We start from the raw sequence: 27652 nt of genomic DNA, 5'->3' as shown, positions 1-27652 counted from the left end.
TCAGTTGCTTTGGATAAATACCAAAGAGCATGATTTCTAGATCATATGGTAAGACTGTGTTTAGTTTTGTAAGAAACTGCCAAACCGTCTTCCAAGTGGCTGTACCATTTTGCATTTCTACTGGCAATGAATGAGAGTTCCTATTCTTTCACACCCCTGTCAGCATTCGTTGTTGTCAGTGATCTGGATGTTGGCCATTTGAATAAGTATGTAGCAGGATGTCACTGTTGTTTTAATTTGTGTTTTCCTAATGATGTGTGATATGGAGCATCTTTTCATATGTATATCTTTATCCATCTATATATCTTTTTTGGTGGGCAGTCTGTTAAGGTCTTTGGCCCATTTTTAAAAATTCATTTATTTATTTGAAAGAGAGAGAGCAAGGGAGCAAGCTTGGGTGGAGGGAAGGGCAGAGGGGGAGGATCTCAAGCAGACTCCCTGCTGAGTAGGGAGCCCAACAAGAGGCTTGATTCCATGACGCATGAGATAATGACTTGAGCCAAAATCATGAGTTGGATACTCAGCCAACTGAGCCACACAGGTGCCCCTTTGTCCTTTTTTTTTTTTTTTAAAGAGTTAATGTTTCTTGAACACTTTTTTTTTTTTTTTAAGATTTTATTTATTTGACAGAGACACAGTGAGAGAGGAAACACAAGCACAGGGAGTGAAAGAGGGAGAAGTAGACTCCCCGCCAAGCTTCCCACAAGTTTTGTGGGGCTCAAACCCAGGACCCTGGGATCATGACCTGAGCCGAAGGCAGATGCTTAATGACTGAGCCACCCAGGCGCCCCTTTGACCCATTTTTTAATTGGGTTGTTTGTTTTCTTTTTATTGAGTTTTCGGAGTTTTTTGGATATATATTTTGCTTTATCAGATGTGTCTTTCACAGATATTTTCTCCTAGTCTGTGGCTTGATTTCTCATTCCCTTGATACTGACTTTCACAGAGCAGATTTTAATTTGAACAAGTCTGACATATTAATTCTTTCTTTCATGAATTGTGTGACTTTGGTATTGTATCTAAAAAGTTTATCGCCAAACCCCAAATTATCTAAGTTTTCTTCTATGTTACCTTCAGGAGTTTTTTGTTTTAAGTAAAGGTTCCATTCCCAGCATGGAGCCCAACAAGGAGCTTGAACTCACAACCCTGAGATCAAGACCTACGCTGATATCAGGAGTCTGATGCTTAATAGACTGAGCCATGCAGGCATTGCTAACTTCTGGGAGTTTTATAGTTTGGCTTTTACATTTATGTCTGTGATCCAATTTGAGTTAATTTTTGTGGAGAGTGTAAGGTCTGTGTCTAGATTTTTTTTTTTTTTTAGGTCCTATGAATGTCCAGTTGTCTCAGCACTATTCAGTGAAAAAGATTTTCTTTGCTCCATTGTACTGCCTTTGCTCCTTTGTTAAAGATCAATTAATTTCAATTAAAATTTCACTATATTTATGGAGGGTCTACTTCTCGGCTCTCCATCCTTTCCATTGATCTTTTTGTCTGTTCTTTCACCAGTACTACATTATCTTGATTATTTTTTTTAAATTTTATTTATTTATTTGACAGGCAGAGATTACAAGTAGGCTGAGAGGCAGGCAGAGAGAGAGAAGGAGGAAGCAGGCTCCCTGCTGAGCCCCGATGTGGAGCTCGATCCCAGGACCCTGGGATCATGACCTGAGCTGAAGGCAGAGGCTTTAACCACTGAGCCACCCAGGCGCCCCATTATCTTGATTATTGTAGCTTTAGAGTGTATCTTGAAGTTAGTGACAGTCCATCACCGTTGTTCTCTTCCAATATTGTGTTGGGCATTCTGTATCTTTTGCCTCTCCATTTAAGCTTTTTTTTTTTTTTTTATTTGACAGATCACAAGTAGGCAGAGAGGCAGGCAGAGAGAGAGAGGAGGAAGCAGGTTCCTCATGAGCAGAGAGCCTGATGCGGGGCTTGATCCCAGAACCCTGAGATCATGACCTGAACCGAAGGCAGAGGCTTTAACCCACTGAGCCACCCAGGTGCCTCTCCATTTAAGCTTTAAAATCAGGTTGTCTGTTGACATCCACAGAATAATTCACTAAGATTTTCATTGGGAGTGCATTGAATCCATAGATCAAGTTGGGTAGAACTAACATTTTGACAATATTGAGTATTCCTGTCCATGAACATGGAATGTCTTGCCATTTATTTTAGATTTTCTGTGATTTCATTCATCAGAGTTTTGTAATTTTCCTCAGAGGGATCTTATACATATTTTGTTAGATTTATACCTAACTATTTCAGTTTTAGGGATGCTAATGTAAATGGCATTATGTTTTTAATTTCAAATTTTACTTGTTCATTGATGGTATATTAAAAAAAAAAAAAGTTGAGGGTGCCTGGGTGACTCAGTCAGTTAAGCCACTTAGGCTTTGGGCATGATCTTGGGATTCTGGGATTGAGCCCCACGTCTGGCTCCCCACTCAGCAGGGAGTCTGCTGCTTCCTTTCCCTCTGCCCATCCCCCTGCTCTCTCTCTCTCAAAAAAAAAAAAAAAAAAAAAGTTGAGGGGCTCCTGGGTGACTCAAGCATTTGGGTGTCTCACTCTTGATTTTGGCTCAGGTCACAATCTCAGGGTCATGATATTGAGCCCCATGTTAGGCTCCATGCTCAGTGGGGAATTTGCTTGGGATTCTTTCCCTCTCTTTCTCCCTCTCCTCCTCCCCCGACTCATGCTTGCTTTCTTTTTTCTCTTTTAAAATAAATAAATCTTGGGTAGTTCAGTTACTAAGCGTCTGCCTTCAGCTCAGGTCATGATCCCAGGGCTCTGGGATCCAACCCCGGGATTGGGCTCCCTGCTCAGTAGGGAGCCTGCTTCTCTCTCTGCCTTCTACTTCCCCTGCCTGCCACTCTCCCTGCTTGTGCTCTCTCTCTCTCTCTCTCCATCAAATAAATAAATAAAAATCTTACTTAAAAGAAAGAATTTAAAATAAATCTTTTTAAAAAGCAGTTGACTTTTGTATATTAACCTTGTATCCTGCAACTTTACTGTAATCACTTATTAATTATAGGGATTTTTGTTGATTCTTTTGGATTTTCTACATAGATGATTATGCCATCTGCCAACAAAGATAGTCTTATTTCTTCCTTCCCAGTCTGCATACCTTTTACTTCCTTTTCTTGTCTTACTGCATTAGCTAGGACATCCAGTACAATGTTGAAAAGTAGTGAGAAGAAACATCCTTCCCTTGTACCTGATCTTAGTGAGAAAGCTTCAAGTTTCTCAACGTTAAGTATGATGTTAGCTGTACATTTTTTTTTAGAGATGTTCTTTTATCAAGTTGAGGAAGTTCTTCTCTCTTCTTAGTTTGCTGAGGGTTTTTATCATTGTGTAGGGTTTTACCAAATATTTTTTCTGCATCCACTCATATGATCATGTGATTTTTCTTCTTTAGCCTGCTGATGTAATAGATTACATGAACCATCCTTGCATACTTGGGATAAATCTCACTTGGTTGTGATGTGTAATTCTTTTCAACATTCTTGGGTTTTATTATCTTGTTTAGGATTTTTTTTAAGGATTTATTTATTTATCAGGGCGCCTGGGTGGCTTAGTCGTTAAGCATCTGCCTTTGGCTCAGGTCATGATCCTAGTGTCCTGGGATCGAGCCCCACATCAGGTTCCTTGCTTGGCAAGAAGCCTGCTTCTCCCTCTCTCTCTGCTGTTACCCTGCTTGTCTTCCCTCTCTTGCTGTGTCTCTGTCAAATAAATAAATAAAATCTTAAAAAAAAAAAAAGGATTTATTTATCTTAGAGCATGCATGTGCATGCATGAGTTGGGGCAGCATGCTTAAGGAAAGGAGAGAGAATCCTTAAGCAGATTCCCCACTAAGTGTAGAGCAAGTATGGGCCTAATTCCAGGATCCTGAGATCATGACCTGCTAATGTTGAGGATTTTTGAATTCATGTTCATGAGTGACATTGGTTTGTGGTTTCTTTTCTTTTTCTCTCTTTTTTAAAGATTTAATTTTTAAGATTTTATTTATTTATTTATTTGAGAGTGCTCAAGCAGGGGGAGGAACAGAGGGAAAGGGGCAAGCAGACTCTGTGCTGAACGCAGAGCCTGATGTGAGGCTCAATCCCCGGACCCTGAAATCATGACCTGAGCCAAAATCAAGAGTCACACTTTACCAGCTGAGCCACCCAGGTGCCTCTGACCCCTTTATTATTATGTAATGCTCCTTTTTATTCCTGTTAATGTTCCTGGCCAGAACTCTGAAATCAAGGTGTGAGCAGAGTAATCTCTCTGGAGGCACTCATGAGAATCCTTTCTTTGCCTCTTCCAGCTTCTGGTGGCTGCTGGCATTTGGGGGGTTATGGCCACATCACTCCAGTCTCTGCTTTTGTCTTAACGTCACCTTCTCCTCTTTGTGTGTATCTCCCTTTGCTTTTCTCTTACAAGGAACTCTATGATGGCATTGAGGGCCTAGGTGCATCATTCAGGATAACCTCTTCATATCAAAATCCTCAGTTTAATCATCATATAGGTAATGTGGGATCTAGGAATTAGGACGTGGACATATCTTTGGGAGATGTTAGGGGTTGAACTGTATCCCCTAAAATTCACATGTGGAAATGCTAGCCCCAAATATCTTAGAATGTGACCTTATTTGGAAATAGGATTGTTGTAGATACAATTAGTTAATGTGAGATCATATTAGAGTAGGTTGGACCCATGATCCAGTATAACTGGTGTCATTATAAATGGAGAAAATTGGACACAGATGTGCAGCCAGGGAGGACACCGTGTAAAGATTGGAGTTATGCTACCACAAACCAAGGACACCAGAGATTGCTAGCAAACCATCAGAAGATAGGAGGTGAGCATGGAACAGATTTTCCCTCACATCTTCAGAAGGAACCAGCTGTGCTGACACCTTGATTTCAGACTTCTGACCTGTAGAATTGTGGGACAATAAATTTGTTGTTTTAGGGCAGCTCCAGCAAACTAAAATGGGAACCATTCTCAGCCTACCACACTATGGTTGAAATCTGTTATTTGCTATAGTGAGTTGTTACCAAGAAGTGAGGACAAGGAGTACCAGAGTCTTCATTTATCCCGAACATCCATCAGTATGCTTAATGGCCTTTGTATTTATCCTTTTTCTCCTCTTTTCCCTTAACAGATGGGGCTGTTGTAATGTGATATGAAGGTTAATAGGATCCCATTAACACCTCCTGGTTTGTCTACATTCTGATATAATGGGATGGGAGGTTCTATATAATTGAAACAATTTGTTACCATTTTAGACCAGAATCAAAAATTGAATATGGGTTTTCACAAATGTCTAGTGAGAGATCTGGTGCACACAAAGGATCTGTTGTAAGAATAAAAAAGTCAAGACATTTCCCTTTGTGTATTTTGCCAGATATCTAACCTTGAGTAAGACTGGGGACAGGTTTCCAAAATTAGCCCATGAATAATTTTCTCAGTTCAGTCAGACTCCTGTTAGCTTTTGTGGGTTCAATTTAAAAAAAAAAAAAAAAAACAACTTGGATATCTGCAGTGTGCTACACACCATGCTAGGTACTAGTTTCAGAAAGATGTATCAAAGTATTCACTGTCCCCTAAGGGAGTCAGACACATAAAAATGTAATTACATTATAGTATGATAAATGTAATAATACAAGTATTTGCAAGTTCAGAGAGCTCTGGTAGACATCAGGGAAGGTTTCCTGGAAGAGGTGATGTTTTAACCGGTTTAGAAAAAGATAAAAAAAAAATTACCAAAAAATTTTTTTTGCCAGATGGAGAAGATAGAGATGAATGTTAGAGAGAAGAATATCCAAACATAAGAGAACAGCAGACACAAAAGAATGAAACAGCATGGTGTGTTCAGAGAAACTGCAGGTAGCTTGATATTGATGGAGCACAGATTGTGATGAGGCTGGGAAGGTTAGCGGGGGCAGTTTCCCCAGCACCTGATGTTGCTGCTGTAGTGGATAACTATAATAGTCTGGAAGCGTGTGGATAAGTGTGACTCTTAGGCAGCATAGGTTCCATTTTGCCCCTCCCTGCCTGCATTCTTATTTATTTATTTATTTATTTAAGATTTTATTTATTTATTTGACAGATCACAAGCAGGCAGAGAAGCAGGCAGAGGAGAGGGGGAAACAGGCTCCCCCCGAACAGAGAGCCCAATGCAGGGCTCGATCCCAGGACCCTGAGACCATGACCTGAGCTGAAGGCAGCGGCTTAACCACTGAGCCAGCCAGGTGCCCCCTGCATTCTTTTAATGTAGACCTCTATTCATTGGCCAGCATTCCAAAAAAATACCTTGTATGGGTTAAAAAAAAAAAAAAATCAACATATAAGGAGTTTCCTATTTGCTTGGTTTTATTTCAAAGCTTTCCAAGTTATACACAAAGATAATCAGCTGAATGTATCAGTAACTCAAGGTTAAGGCTTTCTTTTTGCATCAAATTAAGGAGGCAAGGCAGAATCAGTGCATTTCACAAGTTCCTGGCTTATTCAAGAGACTTGCCAAACCATTTGAATCTTTGTCTATTTCTTTACTAGCCTGTAACCTTTTCTGTAGTCATTAAAGCTCTGGACAGTTAAACTTAGTTTGTTTGAAACAAAACCACATTGCTGCATTTTGGAATTACTTTTGAATGGGTGAGTGTAATCCTCTAAGCTTGCCCCAGCCATTGAAACACTCAAAGTTTTGAAGACTGAAGTATCTACATCTCTTTCTCCTTCCCTTTCTCTTCTACCATTGTCCTTTCCTCCTTTCCTCTTTTTCTCTCTCTCCTTTTCTCTGTCCCACTTTCTCTCTTTCAGGTTCAGTTTTTCTTTTGACTGAACTGTTAGAATACCAAGTTGTATTTAAGTCCTTAAAGGGGCAGAATTTTTAGCTATTTTAGTCTCTGTAGTGTGATTCATAGTACATTGCTCTGCTGAGCTCATTGTAAGCATTCAGAATCTCCTGTATTATTACCAAGAAATGTTTAGAGTATTCTTTTTGCATAATGAAATTTTCATCAGCCCCAGAGAAAACCGAAATGTAGTAAATTATCCCAGCTTTGATGGTTAAGAGCCACACTGTTCACACTGTATGTTTGTTTTTCCCACCCATGTCTAAGATCAGGCACAACAACACTAACTGTGTGGCAGAATAGATGTGATGTCTTATTTAAAATAGAAGTGACGTCTTATTCAAGGGCTCTGTACCTAATAATATCCTGATAAGAATTTGGGAAGAGAGATGAGATTGAAAAACACAAATGTGTAATGTCCAAAAGAACTTATAGGGCTGTGTGATAATCATTTTGACCCAGAAAGCTTTCCTTGCTTTGTTAAGAACTAAAGTTATTCCTTTGGGAAGTTCAATAGTACCCCAGCTAAGCAGATACGTTTGAGAAGTAGAATACTATAAGATCTACCATTAGGCAGGAGCTATGGAGAAAGCAATTAGCCGTGTTAACTGACACAGTTCCAAGCCGTGCTGAATTGCTGCTGGGATTTCTCTGCCCCCAGGCACTGGTCCTTTAAAGTTTGTTGAGCATAAGGGGCACCTGGATGGCTCTGTTGGTTAAGGTTGATTAAGTGGTTAAGCATCCGACTCTGGATCTCAGCTCAGTTCTTGATCTCCGGGTTGTGAATTCAGCCCCCACATTGAAAAAAAAAAAAGTTGAACATTTTATCCATCCAAGTAAGTCACCACTATCTAAAGAAAGGTAATGGGTCTGTTGTTGTTCATGCTTAAGCACAGTTCCCAAGAGTGCCCTGGAGTTTAATGTACAGCCAGCCATTATGTATTTGAGGGAGAAACAGGAATAAAAGAAGATGTGGGTCAACCTCTAAACCTCCATATGTTACTGAAGAGGATCTTTAACTGCCTCGGGTTCAAGAGCAGCATGACAAGGTGCCTCTCTCTTACCATTTTGTCCTTCCCTAAAGCCGGAACAAATGTATAGCCATTGTTTGTAAGAATCCTGTGGCAATAGGTGATGATGAGATGAAGTAATTTATTGGTATACTATGTGAAAGTGAAAATGCAGTTCTGCTTTAAGGTACAGCTGATAAATATTCATGAAGATGTGGAATGAGATACTGTCTTCCTTGTTCCATTTTCAAGTTCCTTAATAGAAAATGAGGAAGAATCTATATATCCTGAAATTTATCATATATTTGTTAGAAATGGTTTCAGCTGCAGCTACTTCCTATAGCTTCAAACTTTGTGAACACTTGTAACGTAAGAAGTCGAGAATTAAGACTGTTTGAGCAGCTAAACAAGGTTATTGAGGACCTGGGTTCTTTCTGCCTTTCAGCTCCACCATTTTTAGCCTTTACCTTTTAGTCTCAAGTTTGTTGCCTCAGTCAAGGATGAGCAAGGAAAGAAAAGAAGTAGCACCAGGAAATTTCCTCTTTTAGTTTTCTCTTTATAAGGAAACAAAAGTGTTCCCAGAAGTTCAGTCTTTTATCCCAGCCCCCAGTGGATTTCTTTTTTTTTTTTTTTTAAAGATTTTATTTATTTATTTGACAGAGAGAAATCACAAGTAGATGGAGAGGCAGGCAGAGAGAGAGAGAAAGGGAAGCAGGCTCCCTGCTGAGCAGAGAGCCCGATGCGGGACTTGATCCCAGGACCCTGAGATCATGACCCGAGCCGAAGGCAGCGGCTTAACCCACTGAGCCACCCAGGCGCCCCCCCACCCAGTGGATTTCTGTGGCCTAAACTGTGTGACCACTTTAATCCTACCTGCATGGGAGGCTGAGGAAGTGAGTATCTGGCTTTTCTGCGTTTATAGTGGGAAGCAAACAAGGGAGAAGGGTTGGGAATGGAGAATTGGGTTAAGAAACCAGTAGTGTCTTCCTCAAACCTATTACCTCTTCCCCTGTCTCTACTCCACTGCCACCCCCTTTCACCAGACAGTCCAATATGTAAGGCATTAATTGACAGTAGTCTTTTCGGGATCTCAGAGTCTAATAAGCCATATAGATTTCCAGTTTTAAAGTCCTTGGATCCAGGATTTAATTATGGCCTTACTGGAAAAAGTCACAGGGAATATTATTGAAAGGAAAGGGATTCTGGGAAGGTGGCAGAGTAGGAAGCACCAGGAATTGGTCTCCCCTCCCAGACAACAGTTACACTGGCAGAATCTGTCTGATAAAAGTATTCGGGAATTCTGGAGTCTGTTAAAGGCTTATAACTTATAGGGGGAAAGGATTAGAAGGTAAACTGTGGTTAAGTTAAAACAATTTCTGTGCTCAGCACAGTAGTAGCTATTCTCCCCCACCCCCAGGCAGGAGCCAGGCAGCTGTGCATGTGTTCTTGGAGCAGCTTATACATAGCATATAGGAGCTAGAATGGTCAGAAAGAACCCTGTCTTCCAAATATCAGATTGCTGCTCTGATTATTCATTGGTGCTCCTGATGTCAGAGGTGTAGACAGAGAGGTAGGTAGCCATTTTTATTGCACCTCCCCTCATTGTTGCAAGCGCTTCTCCATCTGGCTGAAGTGACTTCCAAGGGGTTTAAAAGGCCTGCACTGCTCCTGCCCACTTTATTCTTCACTTTTCTCCCTTTTGGGAGCCAGACGTTACAGACTAAGGTCCTCAGAAACAACTGCATTTATAAGAAAATTAGAAAATGAGTGTGTGAGTCCAGGGAAAGGCTCAGAAAAGACCTAAGAAGATAGTAAGTTTATGCCTCAGTCTGATCCTCAGCACAGAGACACCCTACATCACCCTACACCAACACTGAAACAATAATAAAAATTAGCAAGGCTTGGGGAAGGGGTAGAGTCTGATTTTCAGAGTTACTACTTTATTAAATAGCTTCAAATGCCCAGTTTCAGGGGCACCTGGTTGGCTCAGTCAGTGGAGCATGCAACTTGATCTCAAGGTTTTAAGTTTGATCCCCAAGTTGAGTATAGAGATTACTTAAAAATAAAATCTTAGGAGACGCCTGGGTGGCTCAGTGGGTTAAAGCCTCTGCTTTCAGCTCAGGTCATGATCCCAGGGTCCTGGGATCGAGCCCCACATCAGGCTCTCTGCTCTGCAGGGACCTGCTTCCCTTCCTTTCTCTCTGCCTGCGTCTCTGCCTACTTGTGATCTCTGTCTGTCAAATAAATAATAAATAAAATCTTAAAAAAATAAAATAAAATCTTAGAGGTGCCTGGGTGGCTCAGGACACTGGGATCATGACCCGAGCAGAAGGCAGCTGCTTTACCAACTGAGCCACCCAGGCGTCCCTGAATTGACATCTTTTGCACAGAGCATTTTAGTTAGTAGTAAAGTTCAGCAATGGACTCGGTTACCTGAAGAAATTGAATTGACCCATAAGACATGGTATCAATGTCCTTTCATACTACAGTGGTATAACTCCAGCATGCTGAAATTACCATAAATTCCTTTCCATAATAAAGGGAATCTGGTATCTAACAAAATAGTGGAGAGGTGGGGCACCTGGGTGGCTCAGTGGATTAAGCCGCTGCCTTCGGCTCAGGTCATGATCTCAGGGTCCTGGGATCGAGTCCTGCATCGGGCTCTCTGCTCAGCAGGGAGCCTGCTTCCTCCTCTCTCTCTCTCTCTGCCTGCCTCTCTGCCTACTTGTAATCTCTCTCTGTCAAATAAATAAATAAATATTTAAAAAAAAAATAGTGGAGAGGATACATGAATTCTCATTTATATGAGTAATAAAGTGTACTTTGGAAATGGTGATGGAAAGGCATCAGATCATTCTGAAAGTGTGCCCTGTTATAAAGTCTTAAGACCCAAAAGTGATAAAGTTTTTGAACAGTTATTTTCATTATCACTATATAAAACTTAACCACTCCAACAGGAATTTACTGAGCACCTACTGTGTGCTCACCTCTAGGCCAAGCCCCAAGATGGGGCAAGTGGAAGGGTAAATAATAAGTGTAGGAACCATTTTTAACCCTTTAGAGGTTTATAGTATACTTTAAAGGATCAAACTATGAGACTACATAGACCAAAATTCTAAATTACATGGTATAAACTGTTGAAATACCATACAGGTTTAGGAGAGAGAGATTACTACAGAGGCATGAGAGAAGTATTCAAAAAGCAATTGAATTTCATCTGGACCTTGGAAAAATGGTAGGATTTGAATGAACAGGGGAAGAGAGGAAGACATGGCAGAAAATAGGCAAATTGTGTGGAAGCACCAAACTGAGAACAAGGAGACTTTGCACATCAGTAGAGAGAGTGACCTGGATAGAAAACATCAGTGGAAGAACAAGAAAAACTAAGTTCCAAAAATACAAGAGGACCAGAAAACTAATGCATTTTATATTCCTTTAAAATCTCCTTTCGGAATGATTTCAGCCCCCTTCTCTTCTGAATCAAGAAATTTGCCATTTTGACTTTTTCTTGTTGTCTTAATTTTTGAAATTTTATTTCTCATAAATAAAGGTTGGAATATTCTCAGCCTGCGTGGACCCAGCCTCTAGTTCCATTGGAAAGGTTGGGTATTGGGGCACCTGGGTAGCTCAATGGGTTAAAGCCTCTGCCTTCAGCTCAGGTCATGATCCCAGGGTCCTGGGATTGAGCCCCCGTACGCCCCGCTCCCTGCTCAGCGGGAAGCCTGCTTCTCCCTCTCCGACTCCCCCTGCTTGTGTTCCCTCTTTCACTGTGTCTTGCTCTGTCAAATAAATAAATAAAATCTTTAAAAATAAATAAATAAAATAAAATCCCATTCTTCTTTTGGATATAATGAAAATTCTGTCACCATTATACACATAGACAAGAGTTTTTTAAGTTGGGGATGCTTTGTATCATTTATGTGATATATGCTAATTGGTGTTTATTCAGCAAATCTTAAATACCTACTGTGTGCAGGTACTGTTCTAGGTGCTTGGGATACTTCCACGAATAAACAAATGAAGAGGATCTTTGCTCTTTTTTTTTTTTTTAAAGATTTTATTTACTTATTTGACAGAGATTACAAGTAGGCAGAGAGGCAGTCAGAGAGAGGAGGAAGCAGGCTCCCTGCTGAGCAGAGAGCCCGATGTGGGGCTCGATCCCAGGACCTTGGGATCATGACCTGAGCTAAAAGCAGAGGCTTTAACCCACTGAGCCACCCAGGCGCCCCGAGGATCTTTGCTCTTGAAGAACTTTTATTCTAAAGGGTTCATTGCTAGACCAACTATCAAATGTCTTTCCTCTTAAAATTACTTCTTTTTTACAGTGGACTAATTTAGTCAGCTGGTAGAATCTTTAAGACACTCAAACAGAAAATTCCTTACTCCATAGACAGAGGAATTTATGCTAGGTATAATTTGATGGTCCCCTCCACCCCACCCCACCCTCCATTCGTTCTCTTTTACTGCTCTGACAACATTTTCTCTTGGAGTATTCTGGGAAGAAGGTTCCTGTTCTTACTTTTCCTCTATAAATTACCTTGCTCACACATATAGTCTATGAGCTGCCACTGCTGTGGCTGTAGTTATTTGTTGAAAAATTCTGTACTTTGCAGTGATTCATTCAAGAGCCATGAAGCATTCAAAGCAGGATATGTGATTCATTTAATAAATAGCAGCATCTTGAAGGAGGGAACAGGAACCTAGGATTGACTAAGGTACAGATGAAAGTTATGTTGGCTTTGAGGTATGTTTATTTAGTCCTTTGCCTTCTTCTCCCATTCCCTACTTTCCCAAACAAACAAAAGTCTCTTGGATTGGGAATAGAAGCGCTGCAATGAGGGTGGGAAGCATTATTAGGACTATTGCAGATCTCCTAGTTTCTCCTTTCAGAATATGTGATCAACTGAAGAGATTAAGTAATGTTCATAAAAAGGGGGGTTATTCTTTTCCATCCTGTTTAGCCCTGCTGTCACCGTACCTTAGAGCTTGCTCCTTATAGTTTTTAGGCTTGCTGTGGCTTTTTCATGCAGTTTTCTTTTCATCAAAATATGCCCTTGTGTAGATACTGTGATAAAAGAACGCTATTCTGTCCATGAAGTGCTGTCAGACCCAGAGACTTTGGAGAAGGGGTTAGTTAGGTTTCAGCATAAGGGAACATTCAGACTATCACAAATGTAAACTCATTTCCTTGTATTGTTCCCTGATCGTTTAGGCATTCAGGGCTCATATCCTAATAACCAAAGAGTTCTCATTTGTCTCCTTCCCCCAGTCTGCTCTTCTAAAACAAGGAAAGGGACTTGTATTAATCATAGGTCAAGGCATTAGAGCGTTTTTAAATGTGAGGCAAATCCACATGGAAACTGGAGCTATGGTGGCCAAAAACAACATTTCAAGAACGAATTTGGCTAGGGTTTGAGTGCATATTGCACAGAAATTTCATTGGTTACAATACTTTACCAAGGATTTAGCTTGAAACTGTTATATATCTAGTGCCCATATGCTTGTGCCTGGCTCAGAGTCAATAGGCAGAAATTTAGCTCTAGTTTGGCTTGAGTTCTCCTTTGCCCCTGAGCCTTCTCTTCAGTTCTGTTTAGTGCTGTTATTTCAAAAAGTTTCTGGAAGACTAGTTCAATGGGATTAAGAAAAGAACTCTCTCAAAGCGTTGACTTGTTCAAAGTTATTCTGCAAAGAAAAACCAAGTTTTACTCTAATACCTGTCTTGTCTACCTTGAGATTAAAAATGCAGAGAACTAGCTGAGGACATGCTGTATGCCAGGTACTATACTGTTTTATAGAATTATTTCATTGAGGGGCACCTGGGTGGCTCAGTGGGTTAAGCCTCTGCCTTCGGCTCAGGTCATGATCCCAGGGTCCTGGGATCGAGCCCCGCATCGGGCTCTCTGCTCGGCAGGAAGCCTGCTTCCTCCTCTTCTTTCTCTGCCTGCCTCTCTGCCTACTTATGATCTCGCTCTGTCAAATAAATAAATAAAATCTTTAAAAAAAATCCATTGAGATGTACACTTAATATATATATATATATTTTGGTGCATGTTATACATCAATTTTAAAAAACTTAAGGGGTACCTGGGTGACTCAGTGGGTTAAGCCTCTGCCTTCAGCTCAGGTCATGATCTCAGGGTTCTGGGATCGAGCCCCGCACTGGGCTCTCTGCTCAGTGGGGAGGCTGCTTCCTCCTCTTTCTCTGCCTGCTTGTGATCTCTCTCTCTCTCTCTCTGTGTCAAATAAAATCTTTACAAAAATGTCAATTTTTAAGACTTCATTTACTGAGATGTATTCCTGATTTACAGTTCCCACCATCTTTGTTTTTTAGGCCATTCCTGGCCCTTGACTTAGCTTTATTCATTTAGTCAGTTTCCTAGAAGGTGGGATTCTGGCTTCTATCACAGAAGGATAGGTGAGAATGAAACTGCCTAGAAACAGAAAAGATCTCTTGTGGAAAATTGTTAATGAGAAACTATACTTTCCCTGCCCATTCTGCAACTGATACCAGTTTTCAAATTAATCCTTATGCCCCTGACATTAAGAAACATTTACGAGGGGTGCCTGGGTGGCTCAGTTGGTTGAGCGACTGCCTTTGGCTCAGGTCATGATCCCGGACTTCCAGGATCGAGTCCTGCATTGAGCTTCCAGCTCCTTGGGGAGTCTTCTTCTCCCTCTGACCTTCTCCCCTCTCATGCTCTTCCTCACTCATTCTCTCTCAGATAAATAAATAAAATCTTAAAAGAAAGAAAAGAAACATTTACTAAATGTTTCCTAACACTTATTAAACCAAGAAAATCTCCACTGGGGAATAAAAGTAAAAATTAGCCCAATTGTTTTGATTTGCTTCTTGTGTATTATCTCTTTGTAACAAGGCAGTGCATGAGAATCCTACCTAATTTGTTCTTCTTCCAATTATAGTGCCTTCTATCTCCGTCTTCCCAATGTATTTGCAGATCTGTAGTACATCAGCCATTTTACAAAATGAGGTTGGGAGTTTTCTGCCTGTGTTTTTTTCCTTCCAAGTTTTAGATCCAAAAACATGTGTTGGCAGTTTGGCAAGGGAAACTAAAAAACAGCCTTTTTTTCCCCTCTTGTTTCTTTTTCTCTTTCCCTATAACTGTGTAGCAGAATTTCTCAGCAAAGACACAGTTAACATTTGGGGTCTGATAATTCTTTGTTTTAGGGCACTGTCCTGTACATTTCAGCATATTTATCAGCAACCCGTGCCTCTACCCTGTAGAGGCCAATAAAGTGCCCAGGTTGTGATAAACAGTATGTCTCCAAACATTGCTAAAATGTCCCCTGGGGGTCAGAGTTGTTCCTGGGTGAGATCCACTGCCATATAGTATAAACTGTATTTAGAGAAGATGGGGTTTGGGGGGAAGATTCAAGATTGGCACATGATTAAAATTCCTATCAGGTCTTTGAGAATATTATCTAGATCAGAGCTGTCCAAAAGAAATACAACATAAACCACATATGTAATTTAAAATTTTCTAGTAGCCACATTAAAAAGTAAAAGTAAACAAGTAAAATTAATTTTAATAATGCATTTTATTGGGGTGCCTGGGTGACTCAATCGATTAAGCATCTGCCTTTGGCTCAGGTTATGATCCCAGGGTCCTGGGATCGAGCCCCTCGGGCTCCCTCCTCAGTGGGGAGCCTGCTTCCCTCCTCCCTCTGCCCGCTGCTCTCTGATCGTTCTCTCTCAAATAAATAAAAATTAAAATAATAATAATACATTTTATTTAACCCAGTATATTCAAAATATTATTTCAACATGTAATCAGCATGAAATTAATGAGATATTTTACTTTTTTTTTTTTATCATTTTTGTACTGCATCTTTGAAATCCAGTGTGCAATTTCACTTTTAGTGCATCTCAGTTCAGACTAGCTCCATTTATTTATTTATTTTTAAAAGATTTTATTTATTTATTTGACAGAGATCACAGGTAGACAGGCAGGCAAAGAGAGGGACGCAGGCTCCCCACTGAGCAGAGAGCTCAACACGGGGCGCAATCCCAGGACCCTGAGATCATGACCTGAGCCAAAGGCAGAGGCCCAACCCACTGAGCCACCAAGGTGCCCCTAAACTAGCCCCATTTAAAGTGCTTAATAGCCATGTGTGGCTAGTAGCTATCATATTGGGTAGAGCAGATTGCAAACATCTTGGTCTATAGGGTGCACATAATTACCACATAATACTTCTCACCCATTTATGCCAAGAAGCTGCCCTGATGCATTTACTTGAGCAAATTAGATGCTAAACCATAGTTACTATACAGATCTTTTCCCAAGGCATATAAACTGCCTTCTTGATTCAGTATGACTTATATTCTTCAGTCTCCATTTTGAATGGTAATCAGCTCTCTGTTATCTTGGAGATGGCTAATATCTACATATTCCTTGAAAATTATCATTATTTACCCTACAGGCAGAATGAGTGTTCCTGACTGGCTCTTTGCCAAAACCTTAGTCATAGGTAAGATGAAAGAACAAGGGAAGACCCATTAAGGGTATTAACAAATGGAAGAATTAGATTTTTTTTTTAATTTTTTTTTAAGATTTTATTTATTTATCAGAGAGAGAGAAGGGGAGAGAGCGAGCACAGGCAGACAGAATGGCAGGCAGAGGCAGAGGGAGAAGCAGGCTCCCCGCTGAGCAAGGAGCCCGATGTGGGACTCGATCCCAGGACGCTGGGATCATGACCTGAGCCGAAGGCAGCTGCTTAACCAACTGAGCCACCCAGGCGTCCCGAGAATTAGATTTTTAAATGGGCAATAATTCAAAGAGGAAATCCTTTTGAGAACCCCTCCACCCACTTAGTTCAATAGAATAATCTATCTAATAAGGTCAAAATTTTTATCATTTAATGATTTTAGATATTTGAATTGAGAAATTGCTTTCAGAGGGATAGTTTACTCAGCACACATTTCAAGACTGATCTAGAGAATTGTTAAGGGTTATTTTTTTTGAATTTTTAAAACAATTTTAAGGATTTTATTATTTTTTCTTCATGTAATCTCTACACCCAACATGGAACCTGAACCTATAACCCAGAGATCAACAATCACACACTCCACCAGCTGAGCCAGTCAAGCTCCCCCTTAAAAGTTAAATTTTAATAAATGAGAAAGAATGTAAGGAACAATAAAAATAATAGATCAACATTCATTTTAATAAAAAGCTTTAGTATACTTTTATTCTTCCCTTCCTACTCTAGCCATATAAAAATTGTATTAGAAATTATAAGGAGAGGGACACATGGGTGGTTCCGAGGATTTGAGCTTCTTACTTCTGATTTTGACTCAGGTCATGATCTAGTAGTCATGGGATCGAGCCCCGAATTGAGCTCTGTGCACGGAATCAGCTTGAGATTCTCTCTCCATCTTCCCCTCCCTCTGCTTGCTCACTTTCTTTCTCTCTTTCTTTCAAAATAAATAAAATCTTAAAAAAAGAGAGAGAGAGAGAGAAAGAAGTTATAGAGAGAGATGACTGAAGCCAAGACCAGGCCAGTGCTCTGCTTCTTAAAATTCTGCCCATTTGCCTCCTCCTCAGAAGCTCACCTAATTTAGTCAGGGATTCTTAACTTTTATGGTGTCACAACCGCCCCCTCTTGGTAGTTTGATGAAGCCTGTGAACCCCTTTTCAGAATATTGTTTTTATTTTTATTTATTTTTCAGAATATTATTTTTTTAAATTAGTAAAGTAAAATACATAGAATTACAAAAGAAACCAATTATTTTGAAATACAATTACCAAAAATATATTTTTTAATTTTTTATTTTTTATAAACATATATTTTTATCTCCAGGGGTACAGGTCTGTGAATCGCCAGGTTTACACACTTCACAGCACTCACCAAAGCACATACCCTCCCCAATGTCCATAACCCCACCCCCCTTCTCCCAACCCCCCTCCCCCCAGCAACCCTCAGTTTGTTTTGTGAGATTAAGAGTCACTTATGGTTTGGCTCCCTCCCAATCCCATCTTGTTTCATTTATTCTTCTCCTACCCACTTAAGCCCCCATGTTGCATCACCACTTCCTCATATCAGGGAGATCATATGATAGTTGTCTTTCTCCGCTTGACTTATTTCACTAAGCATGATACGCTCTAGTTCCATCCATGTTGTCGCAAATGGCAAGATTTCATTTCTTTTGATGGCTGCATAGTATTCCATTGTGTATATATACCACATCTTCTTGATCCAGTCATCTGTTGATGGACATCTAGGTTCTTTCCATAGTTTGGCTGCTGTGGACATTGCTGCTATAAACATTTGGGTGCACGTGCCCCTTCGGATCACTACATTTGTATCTTTAGGGTAAATGCCCAGTAGTGCAATTGCTGGGTCATAGGGTAGTTCTATTTTCAACATTTTGAGGAACCTCCATGCTGTTTTCCAGAGTGGTTGCACCCAAAAATATTTTTTAATATTTGATAATGTAGGGGGCCTAGGCAGCTCAGTCCCTTAAGTACCTGACTTCGGCTCAGGTCGTGATTTTGGGATCCTGAGATCGAGTCCCATGTTAGGCTCCCTACTTGGTGTGGAGTCTGCTTGTCCCTCTCCCTCTACCCCTCCCCTTGCTCGTGTGTGCACGTACTTGTGCATGCACACTCTCTGTCCAATAAATAAATCAAACCTTTTTAAAAAATTTGATAATATCGGGGTGCCTGTGTGGCTCAGTGGTTTAAAGCCTCTGCCTTCGGCTCGGGTCATGATCTCAGGGTCTTGGGATCGAGCCCTGCATCGGGCTCTGCTCAGCAGGGAGCCTGCTTCCCCCTCTCTCTGCCTGCCTCTCTGCCTAGTTGTGATCTCTGTCTGTCAAATAGATAAATAGATAGATAAAATCTTTTTAAAAATTGATAATGTCATATGTGTGGTATTTAATTACTGCATTAGATAACAAGAGTTCTAGTGGTAGGTCTTGTGATTCCCATAGTTTCAAAGTAGCAATGAGTATAAAGGACATTTTGATATATGTGATAAGAAGATATATGTGTGATGTCTATTCGAGTTAGGAATGTTAAATTTCAGAGTTCGGTGAGAATAAAGATATAATTTTTTTCCTATCCATGATCACAGTTATCAAGCCCTCTGAGATGCCAGTGGGTGGGAAATCCCTTTGGCCACCTTCAGTTCTTTTCAGATCCCAGCTTTTGACTGGGAAAAATTAAATAACTCAGGGAGAGAACAGGGCAGCATGGAAGGGAGTGTGGGCTGGGGTGTGCAGCGGAGAGGAACCAGAGCTAGAGGCTAGATAAGACAATCAGGACTGTGTAGCAAAATTGTAACAGAAGCGGGGGTTGCCTTTTAAAAAAAATTATTTTTAAGGTTTATTTATTTGAGAGAGAGAGCACGAGCAGAGAGGGAGGGAGAAACTCAAGCAGACTCCACTACTCATCATGGAGTCTGGCATGAGGCTCTATCTCATGACCCAGAAAAGAGAGCTCGCCCTGAGCCGGCCGAAACCAAGAGTCTGCCACTTAACTGACTGTGCCGCCCCGGCGCCCCATGTGAACTAAAATATTAAGTGATCCTAACCAGAGTAAAACCTGATGAAGGTTTCAAGTCTTTTCTCTCAGCTCAGTTTTACACAGACTTTATTTTTGATAGTAGAAAAGGACTTTTACTTAAAGGTCATTCTTCTAGATTCCAGAACATTGTGCAAAATTTTTCAAGCTACCTATATGAAACTTCCTTGAAGTACTTATAAACATCTTTTTGGAAAAGATTGTTAGAACATTACCAGTGTTTTGAAATTCTATACCTCTCCCTGATCCACTGCTCTTCTCCTAAAATGTTGGTTTTTCTTTGTTGTAGACTAGATTCTGCTCATTTCCTTTTACCAAATACCTGGCAAGCTCAGAACCTCAAGAGCACAGATATTTAACCCACAGATATCATACCCCTGGTTAAAAGACTGTTCTCTTCCTTTTTTCACCCTTAGCCCCAGCCATTTTTCCTTAGGGAGAAATCTGTGAAGGAAACCGTTGATGCCTATGGTTAACCAACAATAGAGAAAACTAAAGTTCTTGGATAAATTCCCTCATACTTCATCAGTTTTATCCTGGATCCATCAGTAACCACTCCAAGGCAGTCTTTTTGATAGTTTTACTTTTTGGTTCTTCATCCTCTTAATTGAAAATTCAACTTTTCCCTACAGGCCTGGAGTCCTAACCTGGGAGGATTTTATACCTTAAGCTAGCTTTAGTGCTGATAGGGCTCTGAGCAAATTTGGGGAAAGTACCTACTTCCAGGTAAGATAAAGGAACTTAAACTGAAGTTCAGTGTCACTTTCTTGACTGGATAGGAGCCGGGATGGGTGGGGCTAGCTCCTGTGTATTTGGTTTGCAGTCAAGAAGCACTGAGGAGGGGCGCCTGGGTGGCTCAGTGGGTTAAGCCGCTGCCTTCGGCTCAGGTCATGATCTCAGGGTCCTGAGATCGAGTCCCACATCGGGCTCTCGGCTCAGCGGGGAGCCTGCTTCCCTCTCTCTCTCTGCCTGCCTCTCTGTCTACTTGTGATCTCTCTTTGTCAAATAAATAAATAAAATCTTTAAAAAAAAAAAAAAAAGAAAAGAAAGAAGCACTGTGGAAAAAAGAGCTAAAGGTATAGCGTCTGCTGGTAAATGGGTATGTATCTCATGAGGAAAGTAAAAGGAGGGGACTAACCAGTCATTATTTTTAGAAACAAAAAGACAAACAAACATGTTTCAGAGGCTCGCTGGTGAGGGAGCTCAGGGAAGCTGCAGCATCCAAGCTGTTCCTGTGTTGCAGGCATGTTTTAACGAAGGAACCAGGCCAGCCAGCCTCAAAGGGAATTCTGAGGGTATCATTCTTTTGAATTACTGCTGTTCATCTGTTCTCTTCATCTCCCCAGCTTTAAAGAAGGGGTGGGAACATGAATTACTGTCCAGTAACCCTGTCTTATATGTTGTAACTGAGGCTGACCTAGCCTCACCTTTTCATTTTCCTTTCACCCAAACCCCTAAATAAATAAAGCCTCTACACCATCTCCTTTTCCCTTCCCTCATCCTGCCTACAGGGTCCTCCCTACCCTAAAAAAATTTTTTTTGCTTGCATTTTTATTCTGTTATTCTATAGCCAGCAGCATTGCACTGGCCCCTTTATGGCTGCCGGAGCCCAGGCGGGCTGCCCGATGAGGGGAGACAGCATTTGGCCGATGGGGCTGGTGTGTGCCATTACTGCTGGCCATTGGGCCTCTGTCCTCTACGGCTCCATCCTGGCTCATTAAAACCCTGAGCCAAATAGCTGGGCAGGCGCCTGCTGCAGCACTGTGGGGGCCAGGAAGTTAAATGGTTCTCCTAATCCTGCATAATTTATCTCCCTGTTATCCCCCTCATAAATAGTCCAGTTCAGCCCCACTGTGGAGAGCTTCATTCTGAATTTCCTATTTTTGTGATGACCAATGAGTGTCCAGCTTTTCCCTTCTTCCCTCTTTATTATTATTATTAAAAATTATTTCCCCCTTGTTCGCCACGAGCCTTGCCTAAATGTTTTTTTCATTTGGAGCCTCCTGCCTGGACCCCACTTCACCAGCAATCTGTCCACTTCTCTCATTTGGACCTGATACTGCAGAGCAGTTGGTGCTGCGGCCCTCCTCTTCTCCTCTCCGCATAGCTTTCTAGTGCCTCTTTTTCCCCTTCCCCATTTTCTCCTTTAATCCCTCTCCTCTCCTTTTCCGTCACTTCCAATTTTTTCTCCTTCCCATTCCCCTTTCAGCCCCTCTGTCCAGGGACCATCCTTATTGCAGGATGTTTGGTAGGACATTTTAAAAGGGCACTGAATCACTTTTCTTTTCTTTTTTTTTTTCACATCTCTGTTTCTGTTTCGTTTCAGAGATTTACAAACGAGGACCACCTGGCAGTTCATAAACACAAGCATGAGATGACATTGAAATTTGGCCCAGCCCGAACTGACTCAGTCATCATTGCAGGTACTTGCTGCCCCCGAAGCCACGTGCCTTGATATCACCAGACAGTTAAGATTAATACCAGGGACCAGATGTACTGGGAGCTCTACTCCCCTTTTCCCATTAAGAGCCCTTATGTGATCTGCATTTAATCAGGAAAAAGGAACACTAAATGCTCCCAAGTTTCTATTGTGCCCTCCATTCCGTTTTAAATACAAGATTGGGTTCTGCGGTTTTTGAGGGTAGGAGTGTTGAGGTTTTGTCTTGGCTTTTTTCAGCCTATTCCCTCCTTGCCTTCTTTTTATTAAGACTTTGGAAGATTTACAGACAAAAGATGCCTTTGACATTTCTCCCTACCCACAGTGAAGGGGTGAACAAAAGAAAGCAAGAAAGCCGACTTAGCCTGGCTGCTTCTCTTCCACCGGGTGTCAGTTTCCCCCAAGCAGGCAGATCGTCAGTCAGTTCGTAAATTCAGCTTAGCTTGTGAACCCAGACAGCCCTGAGGGCACATTTCCAAAGCTCAAACAAGACATTTAGTCAATGGGACTTTTCTAAGCCAATCTGGGTGACCTGGAATCTCTTGCTGGTTGTTTTAGATAGTGTCTTGCTTACGTATGCCATGCTCTAGGGAGCATTCTCAGAAACTGCTCTCAAATCGTGCGGCAGTTCTACTGTGACATTTTCAGCTAGACAGACATACAAAACAAAGTGGGCCTTTTCTTTCAATACTGTGAGGGGTTCTAACTTAGCCTGAGTTAAGCAGGCTTACTGCAGTATTAGCCAGTAGGGGATTTAGTTGATAGTTATTACATAACTCAGATAAGACACGATTTTTCTAAATATTGCTAACCAAATGCAACCCAAGATATAGTGAAGGAAAGAGAGAACCTCATTCTCCGTGCTTTTCTATGTGAAGAAAGGAACTTGCCCTTACACATCTCCTAATCCTTATTAATTCAGCAAATACTTATGAATAGCTACTGTATGCATCAGCCACTTTGCTAGGAATTTGTAGATTATAATTCCTGGAAAATGACATGATGAGTTGGGGACATTGTCTTTGATGATCCTTAAGAAAACCTGGAGGAAATCTTAGGAAGAGTGGATATGGTATAAAAATATATGTAGGTGGGGACCTGGGTGGCTCAGTTGGTTAAGCAACTGCCTTCAGCTCAGGTCATGATCCTGGAGGCCCGGGATCGAGTCCCTCATCGGGCTCCCAGCTCCATGGGGAGTCTGCTGCTCCCTCTGACCTTCTCCCCTCTCATGGCCTCGCTCACTGTCTCTCTCTCTCAAATAAATAAATAAAATCTTTAAAATATATGTATATGTAGGTAACATGTACTTAAATTTATTAAGTCAAGGCACACATACATGAAAAAAATTTTAGAGTTTGCGGTCAAGTACAAGTGATAATTCAAATAGTATAAATACTAAGAGAATGAATATTAAGTGGGATTAATCAGAGAAAGTTTATGAAAGAGGTACATTTGAGACAAGATTATCAGTTTGGAAAGATTATTTCAAAGGTGGGAAGTTCTATGCCAAGTCTATAAGAGTGATGAGAGAAATCAATACAGGATAGTCCCAAGGAGAGAAAGTGTTTTCCTGTTACTCTTTGCATTCTGTTCTGGAGTGCTTATCCCATTGCACATGACTCCTTATCCTGTTGAGGAGGATAATTCTCATTTCTCTAAATTGAGACTTTGTGTCCGACATGTATTTCAATCCCTTATTGAACACTTACTTGGCTGTCTTTCTGTCCTTCAGATCTTCATGCCCCGCCACACCCCATTTCTGAACTTCTCTCCTTGTCTCCTAGACCTTCTCCTTCTCCTTGTTATTCAGTGATATCAGTAGTCTCAAAATTTTGAGTTGTTAAAAAAAAAAATCTTGAGTTGTTTTATTCTTTCTTCACATTCTCTCTGTTCTGTTCCTCCCACTACCCTCATTATGCTTGGGTTTCTCCAAAGCTGGTCCCCTTGACCAGTCTCTAGTTCTCGTCTTGCATTCTCTTGAAAACCCAGTCTTGGGATACCTGGGTGGCTCAGTTGGTTAAGCATCTGCCTTTGGCTCCAGTCATGCTCCCAGAATCCTAGGATTGAGTCCCACGTCAGGCTCTCTGCTCAGCAGGCAGCCTGCTTCTCCCTCTCCACCCCCAGCCCCCTGCTCATGCTCTCTGTCTCACTCTGTCTCCCAAATAAATAAATAAAATCTTTTTAAAAAGAAAGAAAAGCCAGTCTTCCTTAAATTCTTCTGCTTGCTCAAAATATGTGGGTACCTGGCTCTCTGGCTCAGTTGGGGGAACATGAGACTCTTGATCCTCAGGGTCCTGAGTTCAGACCTCATCTTGGGGATACAATTATCACTTAAAAAAAAAAAAACACAATAAAACCCCTAAAAACCTTCTCCCTCTAAATAAAATGCTCTTAGGTGGAAAAAAAAAAGGAAGAAGAATCTCAAGCTATAAGAGACTCTTAATTGAAGGAAACAAACTGAGGGTTGCTGGAGGGGAGGTGGATAGGGATTGGATAACTGGGTGATGGGCATTAAGGAGGGCAAATGATGTAATGAGCACTGGGTGGTATATACAACTGATGAATCACTGAACTCTACCTCTGAAACTAATAATGTACTGTATATTAATTAATTGAATCTTTAAAAAATATGTCCTAGTCTTCCTAATTTCTTTTACTCTCAAGGCTTTCTGTAATCTAGCCTGATGATACCTACCCCACTTTGTATACAACTTATATACCTGACTTTTCTTTTTTTTTTTTTTTTTTTTTTTTTTGCATTTGAAGTTGACTCCACACCGAACTTGGGGCTTGGGCTCATGACCTTAGATCAAGAGTCACAGGCTCTACTGACAGCCAGCCTGGCACCCCCTGAGTTGATAATCTTTACCCTAGACGTACCTTTTTCTCCTCACCTATATGTGGTCCCATACCCTGTCTCTCCCTGTGCCTTTACCTGCCTTACTCCTCTTACCCTCCAAATCTTCTCTTCTTTCTCCTGGTGAAAACCATTCTTGAAGGCGCAGCTCAAGTCCCACTTCTTGAAACCTCCTTACTCTTCTGTCATTAATTTGTCTTTATTTAATTACTACAACAAACTTATTCCCTACTGCACATGGTGCCTAGTTTTGTGTATACTATGATGCTGTTGATGTATATTGGTTTATTTCCTCAACTAGAAAACATTTCTCTGTTCCCTAGGGCAAGAGCCATGTCTTATATTTGGCAAAACTCCTATACTCGTAACCATCTTCTCCCCCAAATTTACTCACAAGTGTATATGCATATAGCATCAAAACATGTAGAAGGTATTCAGTAAACACTTGTTGATTCCTTTAGAATCATCAGAGCACCCTAAAGGTTTTCTTACATATTTTCTGGCTGTTTGGTTGTTTGTTCAGGAATGGGAGCAGCTTGTATGAGTCTCAGGTCAGAGAAGCAAAAGGCCCTCTTCTGCCATCTCCATGCCCTTAGCTGGTCTGTCCTGTTTCACTTGACTTGTGATTTTTTGTGTGTGTCCTTACTCAAGTACTTTTGAGCGTAAAGGATGATATTACCTCCATTCACCCGGGGATGGAGGGAAAGTGGCTTCATCACTGGCCAACCAAAGCTGCCAGAGGACCTTTTAAAACTATTTTGGGAGGTAGTGGTAACTTTTCCAAACACTCTCATTCAGAAGAGGTTTTGTTTAAATTAAAAAAAAAATTTTTTTTTGCTATTTCCATGGAAAATCCCAGTGGACTATTTCCAATCGATCATGCTAAAAGGAATGATTTTATTCCCAGGTCTCACTCCTTAAAATGTCATTTAAACATTGTTCTATTTCTGTCATTCAGTTTAGCGGTTTGGGATATGTAATGAATCCCTGAGGGGACTAGCATGTCAAAGAAAACCATCATAATAGAAGTTTAGATCAGGGAACAGGATTCAGCTGAACTAAGAGAGAAAAACTAGAAAACCAGAATGGGGAGAGAGGAGCTCAAATCTAAAATTCAAGTTGCTTGTAAAGTTTACACGGGTTGCCAATCACCTTCCTCTTCCCAGGGGCAAAGGCACTGTTGAGGAAAGATTTGTGACACCCCTGAGAGGATATTTCGGCTGGCAAAGCTAAATCCAAATATCCTGGTTTCCAGAATTTGCTCTGAGCCCAGGTTTCTGTGAAATGAGCTCTATTGTTTGCAGTTTCCTTTTCTAGCTCATGATCTTGCTGTCTTGTTCCTCAGCCCCAAGATTTGCCTGGAATGCCTTCAGAAGGTAACAGACCCTTATTACCTCAGTGACTACTGAAAGACAAGGCACCATTTCTTATTTGGTAGCTTTAGCAAGCAAACTCAACCATCTGATCCTCAGTTTCTTCTCATCATCAGATTTTAACGTCCATCTGCTTATACCTGCTCACTTCAGACCTAGCAGGGAGTAAGTTTAAAAGAGAAAATGTCACTTAACTGTTCTTTATTTTCAGATCTGGAGGTTTCACAAATTCGACCTGGGTGGGTGGTTTTGTTTTGTTTTGTTTGGTGGGTGAGGGAGGTGAAACCAGCCTCTGGAAGAAAGGGGGTTACAGGGAGAGTCACATAACAAAACATTGTTCTGTCTTCCCTCTGCTGGCCTTGAAGCAGCACAGCACAGACACCCTCTGGTGGCCTAGCGCTGGCCTTCACCCGCTCCAGCTTCGTAAAAGCAAATTTGCCCTAACACAGAGACTCTTTCCAAATAGAAGAATAAAAATGTGTTCTCCGTATACTGTCAAGTTTTAATTTCAGGTCAAAACTAAAATAAAGTTTCCTTTTTTTCTTTTTCGTGTCTGCAGATCAAACTCCTACTCCGACTAGATTCCTGAAGAATTGTGAGGAGGTGGGGCTCTTCAATGAATTAGCTAGCTCCTTTGAACATGAATTCAAGAAAGCTGCAGATGAGGAGGAAAAAAAGGCAAGAGGCGGGACTTTTGCTGACAAACTGGCAGTGTTCAGATGGAGGCTATTTTCATTGTGCCCTGGGATAATTTGCTTAGTCGGTTAAAGCACACAATTATGGGCTTCATTCTTTAGAACCAAATGATACCCAGTAATCCAAATCAGCCTTCATGTCTTCAGGGGGTCCAGATGATGGATCAGTACAAGTCTGTCTTTAGTAAAAATTAGGCTTCTTGCCCTTTCAGTGGAGCATTAATTCAGTAATCTCTCTCTCTCTTTTTTTAAATTTCTCTTCCGAAAATGTTAAGGATGTTAAAAGATTATAAATTATTCAGATTCTGTGAGATAATATTTTTGGGGATCAAATCTCTTACTCTTTTCTGAGCTAATCAGTCTTCTTACCTGGACTATTGGCATTCAGCCAGCCAATCAACAAATATTTATTACATTTTGACACTTCTTTGTTTCAATATATGTAGCTCTTACTGTTGACTGAGTCTAAAATTTCACTGAACCACAGCTTTTCTGGGAGATGCCTCTAAGGGAGTTTAAACCTGTGGTTCTATTTACTTAGAGGCCTCTCATTCCCACCACCCTCTGACTTCAGGGATCCCAGAGTTAGCTGAATTGGGCCCAACATCTTCACAATGTAGAAAAAATGAGGGCAGAAATGAAAGCATCTTTGCTGTTGTTCACCCCCATCAGAATGGAGAGAAAGAATCATTACCACCATCTCTAACATGGTAGACACCAGATTATCTTCGGTGTGCTCAACTACCAAGATTTCTGGGGATTAAGGTAGGAAGGGAAGAGTTAGAAACAAGCTCCTCTTTGACCAAGAAGCCTAAAATATGGGAAGAATAGAACAAAGGATCTACTTTTTCATGAAACCGGACTGCAGTGCCTGCCCTTCTGTCATGCAATGTCA

General features: G+C 41.0%; 1 protein-coding gene across 14 annotated transcripts in view; it reads left to right on the top strand.

Moving 5' to 3' along the window:
• LOC309869822 (cyclic AMP-dependent transcription factor ATF-7) overlaps positions 1 to 27652 on the top strand; it is an 82855-nt gene that overhangs the window by 35572 nt on the left and 19631 nt on the right. For all 14 annotated transcript variants that reach the window (XM_082741523.1, XM_082741531.1, XM_082741525.1 and 11 more), the window contains 2 exons: positions 21722 to 21818; positions 26622 to 26740. In XM_082741523.1, the coding sequence (XP_082597649.1) occupies positions 21722 to 21818; positions 26622 to 26740 (216 nt within the window). The remainder of the gene's footprint in view (positions 1 to 21721; positions 21819 to 26621; positions 26741 to 27652) is intronic.

This window comes from Mustela nivalis (genome assembly GCF_964662115.1).
Source record: "Mustela nivalis genome assembly, chromosome: 7".
NCBI classification, from domain to species: domain Eukaryota; kingdom Metazoa; phylum Chordata; class Mammalia; order Carnivora; family Mustelidae; genus Mustela; species Mustela nivalis.
This window is presented reverse-complemented; position numbering and strand designations above follow the sequence as displayed.